The sequence below is a fragment of the Cyprinus carpio genome, chromosome A21, assembly GCF_018340385.1.
Source record: "Cyprinus carpio isolate SPL01 chromosome A21, ASM1834038v1, whole genome shotgun sequence".
Taxonomy (NCBI): Eukaryota; Metazoa; Chordata; class Actinopteri; order Cypriniformes; family Cyprinidae; genus Cyprinus; species Cyprinus carpio.
Window position 1 is genome coordinate 16,201,898 of NC_056592.1, and position 17,321 is coordinate 16,219,218.

At 38.7% G+C, this 17,321-nt stretch overlaps 1 protein-coding gene across 1 annotated transcript in view; it reads left to right on the top strand.

Moving 5' to 3' along the window:
• ndst1b (N-deacetylase/N-sulfotransferase (heparan glucosaminyl) 1b) overlaps positions 1-17,321 on the top strand; it is a 58,764-nt gene that overhangs the window by 30,082 nt on the left and 11,361 nt on the right. Inside the window, 7 exon segments of the mRNA XM_042711058.1 lie at positions 6,178-7,124; positions 9,898-10,371; positions 12,021-12,108; positions 12,339-12,458; positions 13,224-13,474; positions 14,982-15,110; positions 16,328-16,510. Coding sequence (XP_042566992.1) covers positions 6,579-7,124; positions 9,898-10,371; positions 12,021-12,108; positions 12,339-12,458; positions 13,224-13,474; positions 14,982-15,110; positions 16,328-16,510 — 1,791 coding nt within the window. The 5' untranslated portion in view covers positions 6,178-6,578.

Genomic DNA, 17,321 nt, shown 5'->3' on the forward strand with positions numbered 1-17,321 from the left:
TTTAGGGCTGCACGATAAATTGAAATTAAATCGCAATCGCGATTAGGCAAATGCTGCAATTGTTATGCATTATCATCTTGTCAGTAAACTACAGCTCTGTGTATTAAATGCTGCTCCATCTGAAAGCAGGTTATGGAGATTTACTGCTGATTAGGGAACCTGCTTTACTGACAAAATGCGCATGACAATCGCATTTGATTAATCGTGCAGCCCTACTTTTTATAGTACCTTATGTGTTATGTGTTCTTATTTTATTCTGTTTTCTGTCATAGGTCAATTATTTAATTAAAAAATATGATTTAAATGAAAATATCACTGGGTGTTTAATACACAGCTCGACTATAACCAGATGTAGCCTATGGCCAAAACATTGAAGCCTTGTCCAGTAAATCAACTAAACAAACAAACCAGAAGAAAACTTTTTCAATACAATATACTTAAAAAACGAAACCTAAAAAAATTAGAAAAAAGCCACACAAATGCTGTTTATAAAATTAAAATGTGAAGACTTGGAAAACTATCTATGGAAGCTTATTTCTTCCATTAAAAGTTATTACAATGTTTTTTTTTTTTTCTCAAATTTTGTTAAATATAAACTCAGAATTGCATGATAGTCACAGATCAGCTTTTTTTTAAATTCATTTTCAATCCATTTTTAATTCAGTCTTCTGTAAAAGAAAAAAATAACTGAACTGCGAAATGTAAAAGTGTTTGGAATTTTGTGAAAAATTGCTAAATTGTAAAATGTAAACTCTGCTATGTAAATGTAAATGTAAAAAGAATTGCAGAGAAAAAAAAGTCAAAATTGTGAGATCAGTTGTGTGACGAAATAGTGTGAAACTTGTGATTGTATGGTGAAATAGCGTCAGAATTGTGAGGTGAAAAGTCACAATAACCATTTTTAGATCTTCATTCCACGGCAGAAATAAGCTCCAAAACTATAAGCCTGTCTAAAATAGAAGAAAAAAAACTTTTGAATAGCACTTTATTTTTCAACAACTCCCCACTTTTTACAGACGCAATCATCCTGAAGTCAACAACATTTTGAATGTTGCTCATCTACTGAGGCTGAGTTCATTCCCAGTGGCCTGCAGCTGGCGATTTGTCTCTCTAACAAATTAGACTATTTAGCTTTTTCCCTTGGGTATTTTTTTCTCTATTTTCTTTCTGTGCTCTATAAAGACACATGAATTAACAGAATGGCACATATTACTTTTCAGCATCATTCTTTTTTATGAAATTCACAGATATTTCACTGATAGGCAAAATCAGGCTTTAGTTTGCTCTTATTGTAGGTTTAGGCCAAGTTTGTAACAAAACAGAGGTGGTCAGAGACAGCATTAGTCTCAGTCTGACTACTTCCATTCATGAGCAGGAACGGACCCCACAGCAGTGACCATCATCATGTGCTACAAACAATGTCTGTCATTGTGAGCATTGAATAGCACTGTACCGATTTGGGAGGGGTTCTTTTGATTTTAAGGTCTGCCTGCGGTCATAGATCGGTAGAAACTAGTCCTTTGAGTCGAGCTGTACAGGGCAAACGGCCAGTTATTGTCCTGCTGTCCTGGCACACAGATGCACGCCACTTGCTCCAGGAAGTGTCCTGTGTCTCTGAGCAGCAGTGAATCTGGCCCTGGTGTTCCAAGCTATTCAAGCATGTCGTCCTTTTTATCATCCCATTCTTCCAGCAACAAATCTGTACTATCGCTTTGCTTTGACATAAAACAAGAAAGAGGAGACAGTGCAGATAAACATTTGATGGTTCCATATCTTTTTACCCATCAACAGATCCGTCAAAAACACCTGTGTATATTGATATCCTCTGCTTTTTCCACTCCAGACCTATAACTTTTTTATATGGTGCCGATCGATTCCGGATATCATGTATATGTCGCTATTCTGATTTGTTTCCCAGTCTCTTGGTTTTATTGCGCTCATAACTGGAAGCACACAAATCTCATTTTAACACTTCGACAGCAATCTGTGGAATTATAATGTGTCTAAACTAACTTTATCTTACATTTTGTATCTGTGTTTTGAAATATAGCAGTTGTCAAGCATTGTCTAGGCTCACAATTCAACCAACACTCAACAGGATTTGAAAGACCCAGAGCTGACAGTACAGTATGAGCTTTTAGGAATGAAGGTATGCTGTGCCCTTGAGATAGTAAGTGTTATGGAAGCTATCCTGCCATCAGAAAATGGCTTTTGAGACTCCCAGGCAGGGTGCATTTTTCACACGTCTTTTGGGTTTTGAGACTGAAAAAAAAGGAAAGAAGGATCTTGGACAGAAGAAACTTGCTGGCGTGGGTGAGATGGTGACGGATTTCTAAATGTCAAGGTCATTATTTTTCCATGTCACGACACTTGTTTCAACACCTTTTTTCATCCCTTGTTTAATCTATCAGCATTTTATTTCTTTCTTTTTAAAAACCAAAGAATACATAAAAAAATATAATATAAAAATTGACATCTACAACATGACCTTTAGTATAATTAAAGGGAAAGTTCACTCAAAAATCTATACTGTCATCATTTACTCAACCTCATGTCTTTGAAACCTACAGTCAGGGGAAAAAATTATTTGATCCCCTGCTGATTTTGTATGTTTGCCCACTGACAAAGAAATTATCAGTCTATGATTTTAGTGAAAGGTTTATTTAAACAGTGAGAGACAGAATTACAACAAAAAATCCAGAAAACTGCATTTCAAAAAAGTTATAAATTGATTAGCATTTTAATGAGTGAAATAAGTATTTGACCCCTTCGCAAAACATGACTTAGTACTTGGTGGCAAAACCCTTGTTGGCAATCACAAAGGTCAGACGTTTCTTGTAGCTGGCCACCAGATTTGCACACATCTCAGGAGGAATTTAGTCCTACTCCTATTTGCAGATCCTCCTAAATTATTAAGGTTTTGAGACTGAAGTTTGACAGCTCAAACTTGGGATTAAGGTATGGAGACGGACTAGGCCATTCCAGGACCTTAATGTGCTGCTTCTTGAGCCACGCCTTTGTTGCCTTGACCGTGTGTTTTGGGTCATTTTCATGATGAAATACCCATTCACAACCCATTTGCAACGCCCTGGCTGAGGGAAGGAGGTTCCCACCTGAGATTTGATGGTATATGGCCCTGTCTATCGTTCCTTTGATGTGGTGCAGTTGTCCTGTCCCCTTAGCAGAAAAACACCAGCAAAGCATAATGTTTCCACCTCCATGTTTGACTGTAGGGATGGTGTTCTTGGGGTCATAGTCAGCGTTCCTCCTTCTCCAAACACAGCGAGTTGAGTTAATGTAAAAGAGCTCAAATTTGGTCTCATCTGACCACAATACTTTGACCCAGTTCTCCTCTGAATCATTCAGATGTTCATTGGCAAACTTCAGACAGGCCTGTACATGTGCTTTCTTGAGCAGGAGGGGGCCTTGTGGGCGCTGCAGGATTTCAGTCCTTCCCGGTGTAGTGTGTTACCAATTGTTTTCTTGGTGACTATGTTCCCAGCTGCCTTGGGATCATTGACAAGATCCTCTTGTGTAGTTCTGGGCTGATTCCTCACCGTTCTCATGATCATTGAAACTCCACGAGGTGAGATCTTGCATGGAGCCCCAGACCGAAGGAGACGGTTATTTTGTGGGGGGGTTTTTTTTCTTTTCTATTTGTGAATAATGACACCGGCTGTTGTCACCTTCTCACCAAGCTGCTTGGCGATGGTCTTGTAGCCCATTCCAGCCTTGTGGAGGTCTACAGTCTTGTCCCTGACATCCTTGGAGAGCTCTTTGGTCTTGGCCATGATGGAGAGTTTGTAATCTGATTGATTGATTGATTGCTTCTGTGGACAGGTGTCTTTTATACAGGTAAAAATATTAGATTATCTCAGCTCGTTACCTGTATGAAAGACGCCTGGGAGCCAGAAATCTTGCTAACTAATAGGGGATCAAATACTTATTTCACTCATTAAAATGCAAATCAGTTATAACTTTTTTGAAATGCATTTTTTGTTGTTCTGTCTCTCACTGTTATAGACTTATCATTTCTTTGTCAGTGGGCAAATGTACAAAATCAGCAGGGGATCAAATAATTTTTTTCCCTCACTGTATGACATTCATTCTTCTTTGGAATATAAAAGAACTTTTGAGAAAATATTTTGAAGAGTGTTTGTTTTTGTCCAATGACAATGAATGGGGTTGGTTGGACCCCAGTGTTATTCAAAGATGCTCACACTTTTGGAATGACATGCAGCTGAATAAATGATGACAAAAATGATTTTTTTGGTGAACTGTCCCTTTTAATATTCTAATAATATTAATTGCAATTAATTATTTAATAATGTAATACTGTTGGTGTTTATCAATTTAGTTTCATTCTCACATAGTGAACATTTTTATTATCTCATAATAAAACTCCCCTTTTCTCTCAAGTGTAACAATACTGGATGCTACAAAGCCATTTCATATCCTTAGAATTTTATTCTGGGTGTGGGCTCTCTCGCCTCATGTCATCTGAGTCATACTGTTCAGAGTATGCAGTACACAATGGGGTGCTTCAGCCGTCTTTAGTCAGGACTTCTGCATATTAAAGAACCAGGCTCTGAATAGGAAAGCTCTTTGACTGTAATCCGACCTCTGACGACACGCTGATAGCTGTTCACGTTCCTCTGCCAGACACAATGAGAGGCCAGTGACAGGTATTGTGGCCTGAGAGTAATCCTGGTGTAAAGGAAAGGAGATGTGGAGCTACTGGGTGCAAAAACATTATTCTTGAGTGTCCCTTGTGGAATGCAGCCTTGATTAGCCTTTTTTCTTTATAAAACCCAATACCTCTCCACCCTACAGCTGAAACACTTCATGTACTTCTCTTAACACCATCGGCCCCTAAAATTTCTGATGGGGATTTTGGAACTCACAAGCAGACAGGAGAGTCAACAGCTGTGTTTCAGGATTGTGAATGTGGCAGGATTTTTACATTGTACTCCAAACAACCTTTTGAAGTTATAAAATTGCCTTCTCTAAGGCTCTATTATTTCTCTGTCAAGATTTTCTTTTCTTCTTCATCGTCTTGTTGAAGGCATATTATTGTGTCTTTTCCCTTTTTTGCGGTATTCATGCATTTTTATCCCTGTACCCCTGCAAGGCTTTGATTCTTTGTTCTCCTCTCCCTTTTCACACAACCCATACATGAAGTGAGTCTGTGATGCCTTTGAAAATTGACCTGTATTGCTTCTCAGACATGTTGTGTCTGGTTACTTCCCCATTGTTTGCTTCTCCTTCTAGTTAAACAACATGTAGGCCATTGGTGACATGCATGTATAAACTCTGCATCTTTTGAGATGTCATTGAAAGTCAACAAAACCGAAATCCAATGTGAGCATAGTAGATGTCTGTAAATGTCAGTCATATTGTTTGTTTAGGTGTCTACTTAATGTGAATGGCTTTAAATTGACTTTCATGTTTACTAACTTTTCAAACTTTCTATTATCCTTTTGTCTGAAATGGGGTTTTCTGTAGTTCAGAATGTCTTTGAAAGTTGTATAAGGGATATTTGAAAGTTTTAGATCAACATCTGAAGTTACACTTTCATGATCCCTCTTGCAAGGTTTTATGACTGTCATCACCATTAGCCTTCAGTACATCTTCCTGCTTTGCAATTGGAACTAGTTCTATCCTCATTCTGCAGAGGTCTTTACTTGGTTAGCACTAATCTGAATCCTACTCGACTCATTCACCTGTGCCACACTTTGCGCTAAACCCTTCATTTAAGATGAAAAGATTAAATGACTTTTGCCCTTTGAAGTGCATGAAGGATTGTGAGGATCACTTTTTAAAGCCCTTACTAATCAATACAAGCCGCCTCCATTATCCCCTAATCCTGGCATTGCCTTTGTAAATGCCTCTCTAGACGCTCTTGGTATTCAGTGAAAAGAAACCCAGGTTGTAGGACTCCCACGGCATCGTGTGGGTTTGGCTTTTGCAGCCAACATTCAGAGAGGGGTAATACAAGAGTTTCTCATCTGGCCTAGTCAAAATTCATGGCCTTTGGATACACAGTTGCACCATAGAGTTAAATATAGGATTGTTCAGTCCACAAGTAACAGAATTGATTGCTAAAATGGTGTGGGCTAGATTTTTTTGAATTAATTGCATTTGTACTTTTGTTAAATTCATGCTTTTTCTTTTTAGGTGAACTCAAGGAGGCTAGAATGCTCTGGGCATGATCTGTCTAGAGCATCCAGTGCCGAAAAACAAGAAGCCACCTTCAAGTCCAAAACCTAAAACCTTTTCTGCACAGGATAAGGAGATAAGGACTCAGAGAGGGTAGAAAAGGGGCATAGAGGTGTTGGGCAGGGGGCCGCTGGTGCATGTGGGGGCAGTGCACATCCCTTGCTGGAGAGTGGAAGCCCACCTCACCCATGCCGTCCCCTGCCCAACCCAGTCTCACCACCCTCTGCAATGGTGACATGAGCGCATACCTTACGGAGAAGCCCAATTTCAACCCATCTATTTTGTCTCTTTGGAAAAAACATACAATAGACTTATAAATAGAGGACTGTGTCTATCCTTATTGCTGTGGTCGCAAGGTGATGATGCTGATGTGTGGACGTGTGAGACGGCTCTTCCGTCAGCTCACGCTGCAGACCACCCTGCTGCTGCTCTTCATTTTCTGCATGGTCAGTGTCCTCATTTCAGCCTATTTCTTGTATGGCGTTAAACGAGAGCTCGAACCCGCAGGAGTTGGAGGTGTGGTGGTCCCAGAAGAAGGTACTGCTGATTGGGAAGATCCCCGGGAGACTCCTTCCCCTCCGTCAGCAAGGGTTCTGCCTGCCAGAACCGCCAAGCCAGCAGACATGTCTCGAACCGACCCTGTGGTACTGGTGTTCGTGGAGAGCTTGTATTCCCAGTTGGGCCAGGACATCGTGGCCATCTTGGAATCTGGGAGATTTCGATACCAGACCGAGATCGCACCTGGGAAGGGCGATATGCCCACACTCACAGACAAGAACCGGGGTCGATTTACGCTTGTCATCTACGAGAACGTCCTCAAGTATGTCAACCTGGATGCTTGGAACAGAGAGTTGCTGGACAAGTACTGTGTGGAGTATGGCGTTGGCATCATCGGCTTTTTCAAGGTGAGCCATTTGTGTTGTACAGCTTGACCTTTCACAGCAAATACACTAGTGTCACTAATGGGTGTTAATGTCTCTCTTAATTCCAGTGGGTCAGTCACCTTGCACTAAACGATCTCACAACTGACATTTCCCAGTCTGATTCAGATGTTAGCTTGCAGAAATATTGCCAGCAGAGGGAGGTTGGGGCATTATGCTAAACATTGCAGTTATAGCACATTACTGAACAAGAATGTCCTTGTTGATTGGCTCTTGTTCTATATGGGGGAGCTGCTCTTCAAAATCAGTCCGATGAAATAATCGGCACTAGAGTCTGCACATTTGACTATTACTCATTGCTGCCTGTCATTGCCAGCTTGTAAACCTCCTCTCCCAGTTCTAATGTATTGTTTGCCTAAGGCCAGGCCGCTTTTATTACCCTCACAAGCTTGAGTGCAGCACACTAATTGTTAGTGGAGGTTAACCCAGTTGATGAGATTGAGATTGTCTCGATCACCTGCAGCAGAAGGGCGAGGACATCAACACATCTTAAAAGGAACCGCATGAAAATTGCGCTCATTAATTTTTATTGACTCAGGCTGATACGATTCTCCTCAAAGCTGTTTTACCCCAGGCTCTTCTGCTTACACACTAACAGGAGCAGTTCAATCCCTGATTGGCTGGAAATGCTGTTTTCTTGTCCAGGCAGTTAACATCCTTGCCTTGCTGGATTTCATTGATTGAGAGTCTTGATAACAGACCTTGAAGGTACATGGTTCAGCAGACCAAAACTTTTTGTCCCCTTGAGTGAAGAAGCACTTCCTCCAATTCACTCCAGTAATGGAACATGCATAACTACCTTCACATCAAGCCTTGACTTGCACCTGTCAATGCCAAATGCATTTATCTCACAAGAGTTGGAGTATGTCTGAACACACACAAAGAAACATCACAGTGGACACCAGCAGTTCTTTTAGATATGCTTGCATGCATATACGTGTTCAAGCTCTTGTTTACCCTCCTATTAGTTTTCTAACCTAATCCATGAACTCTTATGTCTTCCTAAAAACAAACTCACCTACTACAACCTCCAACCAAAATAACAATTCTCCGGCCTCCAACCAAACGCCTACCAATACTACCCTGATGATTTTAAGCCATCATAAGGTGCTTGACGTGAAGGCTAATACATCATAATTTCCAAACACAAGAAAACCCACACTCTCTTAACTAAAAACTGTAAGGTGAGCCACCTTTTCTTTACCTAATTCAAATGCAGCATCACATGTGTCATACGAAAAAAAAAAAACACCACATCAGAAAAAAAAAAATGATTGTTATTAAACAAACATTCATGACAAACAAATAAATATATATTTAAATTAAGTATTCCTATTTCATTTAGTGCCAAAGATTATTGATAAAAGTAGTTGATTGTTTACCCAATGTAACGTTATTTACTTTGTTAGAGAATTGTGTTGTTAGCTTTGCAACATGCTAACATCAAACTACTGAAATTAATATATCCTGTGTGCGTCATAGTTACTGCCTGTTCAGAGTCACTTATGAAATTATGAAGCGACTTTCTTAGAAAGCAGTTGCCTATGTTGGCAGTACCCAACAATCTGGATTAATTTTTTTAACTGCTTTTTTGGGCTCAGACTAATTATCTAACATGGTTCATGAATTGTTCAGTGTCAAAGTAAGTTAAATGCTGATAAGCTTAGAAGGAGCCTTTGGCTTGCAAGTGTTGCTGTAACAATGTGGACCGGAAGATGGGATTAGGCAGAGAGGGAGAGGCTCAGGGAAGTTATTGATTGAGGCCACTGGTATGTGAGGATCTCCCATCCTTATTCTCCAAGTGCTGAGTGACATCACCACCTACTCTCAGTTTGTTTCAGTGTGTTGCCATGAAACCAAACAGATGAAAATGTGCATGATTCATCGGCCATTGCCCGTGGACATCACATTTCTCCAGAGGGTCCCAACTTCTGGTGGCAGAATAATGGCTGTGTTAAGAGATGAGCAGTGTAAAGGCCTCTCTCCAAATTGTAAAGCTCATTGTGTTTGTTCCACTCAGTGTGCAGTTCATCACCAATTGATCCAGCTTCACTGGGTCAGCTGGGCCGAGAGGAGAGTGGACTGCATGCAGATGAGTATGGTGTTTAAACAAATTTGGGCACCCATAGTACCACAAGGCCTCTAACTCAGGAGAGCACTAGTTTACTTTAGCTTAGAGAGTAAAGGAAACAATAAATTACTGCTATATTATAGGGGCCATATAAAAAAATATCCTTCACAGTACAGCCAGACCATTTATGAAATATGCTATGTCCAATTTCTAACTCCAGGTTACACTTACAAAACATTGTAGTAAGATACAAAATGGTCTTTGTCAACAAAGTGGTCTCCTAGCAACCAAATTGAGGCTGTGCTATGCTAGCTTCTAAGATTTCTGGATATGAACACGTTTCTATATTGAGTTCCATTGCATAATTCCAAATAGGAAGTTGGAAACTTGTGCTGAATTTAATTCAACGCAAAATCTAAACTGGTTAAAATAGGTTATTCAAAAATGATATAACAGCCGTGAGTACAATAGGCATGGATAATGGTCATGTAAAACAAAATGACTATGACTAACAGTATTAATGGGGGGGGGGGGGTTGCTCCTTTAATGTGGATTTTTATCCAAAAAACCTAAACACTAAAATAACTCCTCTAAAAACAATTCATAAAATACTGCCCATCCAAACATCTCTCCTCTCCTCTCTCTTCTTTCAACACTTCATGAAAGGCTAATGAGAACAGTTTGCAGAGTGCCCAGCTCAAGGGCTTTCCTCTCTTCCTCCACTCCAATCTGGGTTTAAGGGACTGTAGCGTCAATCCCAAGTCTCCACTGCTTCTCATCACCAAGGCCCGGGAGGTGGAGCACGGTCCCCTACCTGGAGACGACTGGACAGTCTTTCAGTCTAACCACACCACCTATGAGCCTGTGCTGTTAGCTCGGGGACGGAGTACAGAGGCCAGTGGAGCTCCTGGAACCCTTCATTCTGCTGTGGTTCAGGATTTGGGTCTTCATGATGGCATCCAGCGGGTACTCTTCGGCAACAACCTGAACTTTTGGCTGCACAAACTTGTACTGGTGGACGCAGTGAGTTTCTTGACTGGCAAACGTCTCTCACTGGCTCTTGAGCGCTACATACTGGTGGATATCGATGACATCTTTGTTGGGAAGGAGGGCACAAGGATGAAGGTTTCTGATGTCAAGGTGAGCGCTGTTTTGTTTAAAAAAAAATGTTTGTGCAGTTTTTCTTCAATGGTTTCCTAGTTTATCAGTTCTATCACATTTATATATTTTTAGTTTGACTCAAGTGTAGCTATCTGAAGTCTGGGATTAAAGGCCATAAAACCACACAGTATACATACACTTAGAACTAATGCACTTCTCCACTTTTCTTTATCGTATTACCTCTCTCACCCTCTCCTTTTCTGCTTATCATACATGTGATCCAGACTTGCGCATAGAGAGAAAGCAGGGCTCAATAGTAAGACCAGGACGTGTGTGAGAGAATTTCAGGCCAGTTGACTAATTTATGCTGCCCTATTGACCACTACGTCATATTATAGTTAAACACGTGCATGCTTTTATGCTTTGAGAACTTTCTGAGATGTACTGAACATTGTGAATTCTGCTAATTTAACTACATCAGTGTCACATTTGCTAGCTTACATGGATGAAGTTTTGTTGAAATAACAAGAATGATTTGTGATAGTCTTTGAGGCATCAGTGAGAAAATGAAAATAAATCACCAGTGCCCCATATTTCATCATTTTCCAGGAAAGTTGTATGCATTTGTAGCTGTCAAATAGTGACATTTATAGCTGTGTAAATTCCATCAGTTATTGTGATTTAAATTTGACATTATTTTATGTAATTTTACACAATTATTTAATTTGTTAAATGTATTCAAAATGTTTAAAATTATTTTATTTTTTTTGTGCTGGGACTTGATAAAATGATGACCTACTGGCTGACTGGACCAGCAGAAAGAAAAAAAAATCTTATTTGTGAATGAGACATAAAAGGAAATATGTACAAAAAGGAAATAATTTAAAATGAGGGAAATATACATATGGGGAAAGAAGAGGCCGTGAAAAAGGCATGGATGAAAACTCAGAAGAGAGATGCGATGCTAATCAGTCTGTAGCACCTCAGAATCAGAACATTGAGAAACTGGTTTGTTAGATCCATATAATTCACCAAAGTTTTCATGACGTGACAGCACTTTTCCTATCATCAGTTGTCTGTTTTTTCAATACTCCAACCTCTGCTGTTCTTTTTCCAAATATCTCCTCTTCTTTCCATTTCCCTTTTTTATTTTATTATTTTTTTACGACTCGCTGTTCAAAGGGCATCCAAAGACTCGCCGCAAGCATGAATATTTCAAACGCAGTTTTCTGCGTCCTCCTTGTGAATCTCTCATCTTCGGAGCGCCCCGATGCAGTCTTTTGATTGAAAAAATAAACAAAAACCAAACATAATCAAATCCACCTCTTCCCACTTAAAAACTAATCACAGTTAAATATGAATCAGGCGTTTGATTGAGTCACATTGGAGAGACAGGCAGTCAAAAACAAGCGCAGTAAACAAATCAAATGAGAGGCAGATGCGGAGCTAAATCTGAGAGGGGTAATGAAGAAAACACAGGAGACAAACAGACAGCAGAAATGCTTACGCTGTCCCTCTAGCACTGTGTTACCGTTGTGCTTGTGCGCATATGTGCGTTGGCGTACGTCTTTTGGCTGTGCATCTCTTTTGTGTTCTCGTCTGTTGTCTTTGTTCTTTTTGAATGCATTTAATGTGTTTACTGACTTTTAAACAACTTTTATTAAATTTCTAAACTCCTTGTTTCAAAGGCCCTACTGGAGACGCAGAATGAACTCCGAACCCATGTTCCCAATTTCACCTTTAACTTGGGATTCTCTGGAAAGTTCTTCCATGCTGGTAAGCTAATATCACACTGTTATCTTAGCAAAATGCTAACAACATGCTCTTTTGGTATGTGTGAGCTTTAATCAAGTGACAAACACTGTTTGTGTGAGTTGCTACTCATATAGAACATTTGTAATCAGTCACTTATGAGCTTCGGTGATGGTTAGGATGCAATTTTAGGAGGTGGAATTTGAAATAGAGTAAAGATGTCTACCATTTGCGTCCATGTAATTTTATTTTAGGCACAGATGAGGAGGATCTTGGAGATGACCTGCTTCTGTCCTACAGTAAGGAGTTCTGGTGGTTCCCCCACATGTGGAGTCACATGCAGCCACATCTCTTCCACAACCAGTCCAGTTTTGGTATTTTTATTCTGCTCAACATAAACATTCACATATAAAATAATCTAGATGAAATAACCAGAGAGATGATCTGAGTGTTCTTGAAAAATATGTATGTATATTTTTCTATGTATATATATAAATGGGGCTATTTAGGGCCCAAGCACCAACTGCTCCTTTTATTTATTTTATGTTTGTAGATAATATTTACATCTTTTTTTTTTTAGATTTCTTCCTTAAGCAGATACAATTTTATTTTATTTTACACTGTTTGTCAGAAAGAGAATTGTGATACATTGATATTTGATTGTATAATAACAGTCCTGCTTTATATGCAAGATTAAAAGTGTGACCCAAATCACATTGATTCTACATTGAAAGTAGTATGCCAAAAGTGCCTGGATAGTATATATATATATATTTTTATATTTATTATTATATTTTTTTTTTGTGCATCCATTCATGTGCATTCATGCTTGCTGTTTTATCTCATATTGCCTACAAGCACTGTTTGTGTCTTTTTTTTATTTCTTTTTGTTGTAAAAGATTAGCAAGATGTTGTAGGAAGGAGCTGCCTCAGCAGTTTTTAAATGTGCTTGCTTCTAAGTTAAAGCGCAATTAATTTTAAATTAACCAATAACATGCAAACCCACACAGTATGTGGCATCAAAGCACAATTTTACAGCACAAAATTATCAAAAACACTTTCTCATCACCAGGGACGTATATACTTTTTGCACCTAGTAGAGGTATAGAGGAAATTGGGATAAAGTTATGCACAATTAGTGGTTCATATGCTGAAGCACACTATTTTTGGGTATTAATGAGTTGTTTTTGCTGTTCCCTTTCAGGAGCATGGCATTCCCACAAACATGGGTTATGCAGTGGCTCCCCATCACTCTGGAGTGTATCCCATCCATTTGCAGCTGTACGAGGCCTGGAAGAAAGTGTGGGGCATCAAAGTGACCAGTACAGAGGAGTATCCCCACCTCAAACCCGCACGCTTCCGCAGGGGCTTCATACACAGTGGCATCAGTGTAAGAACACCTTTAATGGATAAAGTAAAGATAAAAAGTGGCAGAAATTCGCAGAATGGAATTTGGAAATAACACAGACTTGAACATGCATCCTTGGGACAAAATGCGTTGCTAACATATGCATTACCAATTCACCAAGGCTCCAGTTCTTCTCTATAAAAAAAACAGATGGCACATTTTTATTCAGACTGTAGCCTGTACAGCTGTATGGTTAAATGATAGTATGTTGAATTCTTATTCCGGCTGGAATAAGTACGATAAACCCCAGGCTATTTTGTGTAGGGTTTGAGCTTTGAATCCCAGTGGGGGGTTAAGGGCAAACTGTTTGTGAAAGTACAATTTTCTTTATTTCTTTTTTTATCAGCTGTGCATCGCTTCAGTCTACAAAACATAAAATATCACTTTCTGTGTGCATGTGAATGTAAGAATGTATGTAAACTTGCTACAATAGGCAGAAAAAAAATAACCTTGGGAATCATCTACGTGTGTTTGTGTGTGTGTGTGTGTGTGTGTGTGTGTGTGTATATGTGTGTAACTATGGTGTGTTTTTTTTTTTTTTTTCAAGGGCCATCTAGCATTTCTTATATATATATATTCATTTATTAAAGCACTCAAGGGCCATCTAACATTTCCTTATCCTGACATACAGTTATTATCCGTGGTTCATATCAGGGAAAGATGCTTATGAAGAAGCAAAGGCAGTCATCTCATCACGCAGTATATACATGTATTATGTAAACAGTCCTTTCAGAATGAGGGGGAAAGCATAATGTAAACCATCTTCATTCTACCATCATTGACTGTCAAATAAGATCATGTATGCAGATCACTTTACCACTAAATCAGTTTTCTAAGATCATAATGTAAGAGCTGAAGCATTCCAGCTCGTTACATGTCAGCTCTAGTGGACGTTCTCCAGTTATTGTACTTCATTTTTCAACACTGAGGTCAGACAGTCATTAATTTCCCACTCCAGTCAAAAATGACTCTCAAAAGAGATTACGTATTATGGGTGATGAAATACAACATGTTTCTTTATTTGCACATGTGGAGCTGTGAACACCTAAGCTAATTGGCCTTTTAACCAGAAACAAACATTTCTGCTTAGATGTTTTTTTTTTTTTGGTTTTTTTTTTATACAGCAGTAAGCCGTCAAGAACTGCTTAACAATGTTAAAATCTCAGTAACAGACAGTTTTAAGTGGCTTATACCTTCTAGAAAAATGCTAAATATGTGTAGATTGTGATTTTAAAAATTTGTTCTCATTTAGCATATATAAAATTGAATTTGAAATACATACACCATGTATTTTGACAGATGTACATGTGTGTGTGATATGTATATATATGTGTAAACATCTGTTACTATACATATTTTGTTTATATACATATATATATATATGTGATATATATGTGTGATTACATAAAAAAACAAATGTCCTCTTTACTCACACTAATCATTTTAAATAAAGTGATTACATAATAAAGGAAATGTCTTTGTTTTTCAGGTGTTGCCCAGACAGACCTGTGGTCTCTTTACTCACACTATCTTCTACAATGAATATCCTGGAGGCTCTAAAGAGCTGGACAAACTCATAAATGGAGGAGAGCTTTTCCTAACCGTGCTTCTCAACCCAGTAAGTAGTGACTCAGTGTAATTCACACACTGTTTTAGACATGATAAAGAACACAACAATGACTTTTGGGCCAAGATCTGTTGGGTGTTAAAAGTTATTTACGTTATTCACTGGAATACACCTAGCTCTCAAATCTCATTTGCATATTTGCGTGTTCAAACTTGCCATATCTCTATGGCGTGTTGGGAGTGCCATATTAATCTTACAGAAGTTAAAATGGTTTTATTGATGCATTTAATGAAAGATTTATTGATTAATATGTCACTCACAATCCTTTATAGCTGTTAGTACGTCTTGTCAGCTTTACAGTTGGACCATTCCTTTAAAGACTTTTTAAAATAATGCACACATTTTTTGGTTCATATATTGGTCATATATTTTGTAATTTTGCAATCTAACTTTGAAACTTTTCTTTTGTTAAACAGTATTAATTCTACATAATACGAATGTACGCATCTATTTGAAAAGTTTGGGGTCAGTAAGATATATTTTTTTTTAGTATTTATAATTTTATTCAACAAACAATTAAATTGATAAAAAGTGACAGTAAAGGCATTTATAATGTTGCAAACAATTAGTATTTCAAATAAAAGCTGTTCTTTTGACATTTTTATTAATCAAAATTAAACTGTTGATAATGTTGATAAGAAATAGGGATGCACAATATTAGATTTTTGCAGATATTTTTCAAATCAGTTTGGTCTGTAGCTGATGCCTCTCCTGTGCAGACATGCTAAACAAATTATTTTTAATTTTGGTTAGTCTGTTTACTCTATCGCACACCGGACAGTCATTCTGTACATATGTTCTCAAATTAAATGCAGTGATCCAAAACAGTGAATCTAATCATCATTAAGGCAAAAGTTTGCTTTAAGAATGACCACACTGCTGACATAATCTTATCTCTAGCACACAGTCTGAGCACATGTGAGCTATTCATCTTATCAGCAAGGAATATAATTTTTTTCAAATCGGCCAAAGTTCATATTTTAAGCCTTCATCGACCGTTTCCGATAACATTCCGGCAATATCGTGCATCCCTAATAAGAAATGTTTCTTGAGCACCAAATCAGCATATTAGAATGGTTTCTGAAGGATCATGTGACACTGAAGACTGGAGTAATGGCTGCTGAAAATTCAGCTTGTTTCAAAGTCAACCGTTCATTTATCTGACAGACTGGGCCCTTAATGACTTCTTACGCTTTATTTCAAACCAGATCAGCATCTTCATGACCCACCTGTCCAACTACGGGAATGACCGTCTTGGCCTGTACACCTTCAAGAACCTGGTGAAGTTCATACAGATGTGGACCAACCTGAAACTGCAGACTCTTCCGCCTGTACAGCTGGCACAGAGATATTTCCAAATCTTCCCTGAAGAGAGGGACCCCATCTGGCAGGTAACAGAGGAGATCTGTTGGGGGTCTGTACTGTCCAGGGATCATTATGGGAAACAAATACAACTCTATTTAGTGGGAGTGGATCAGCAGAGGTTGAGAGTGTTGAGCGGTGTTGCTGTCATTTGTGATGAAAGGTTTGGTATGGCTGTCTGCACATTGACTTTAATTTACAAAGAGTGAAAATGGTTTTCTGTGTAGCCTGCCAGGAAATCCGAGAATGCTATTTTTGAAATTGGTTCCTATAATTCATTTGAAAGTTAGAGGCAATGCAGAAGATCTGTCTTTCTCTCTGTATCCTTTCTCCCCTGCTCACCCCATTTCAATTTATCCAGCTCCTTTATTTCTTCATCTCACTCTTTCTAACTCGCTTGTTTTGTTTCACCCTTAGAGAAAGAGAAAGTGGGAGCCTGAAAGCTCTAAATCCCTCTTTTGATCTCTCTCGTTTCCTGTCAAGGTTGAGGTCCCATCTTTTCTGTCATCTCTCCAGCGTTCCACAGCTTGCCCTGCTCTGAATAATCTTCTTTCCTCTGCAGTTGTTTTCCCAAGAAATCTGCAAGCTGCTGTTACATGCAGAGGAAAGATACAACTTTGGAAAGAGTTTAGATTTTATTTTATACTTAATACAGCATGTCCATGGCTCTTTCCCAAAATCTATTGAGCTGTTCTTCTCTCTTCATCCTACATGGACAGCTATTTTCTAGAAGAGGTCATCTGCCACAGTGCTGGTAGATACGGCAAGTTTATGATAGATAAGGAAAGATCATGTCTTGGATTGAACGTGGGGTATACTGTATGTCAGATGTCACCTGAC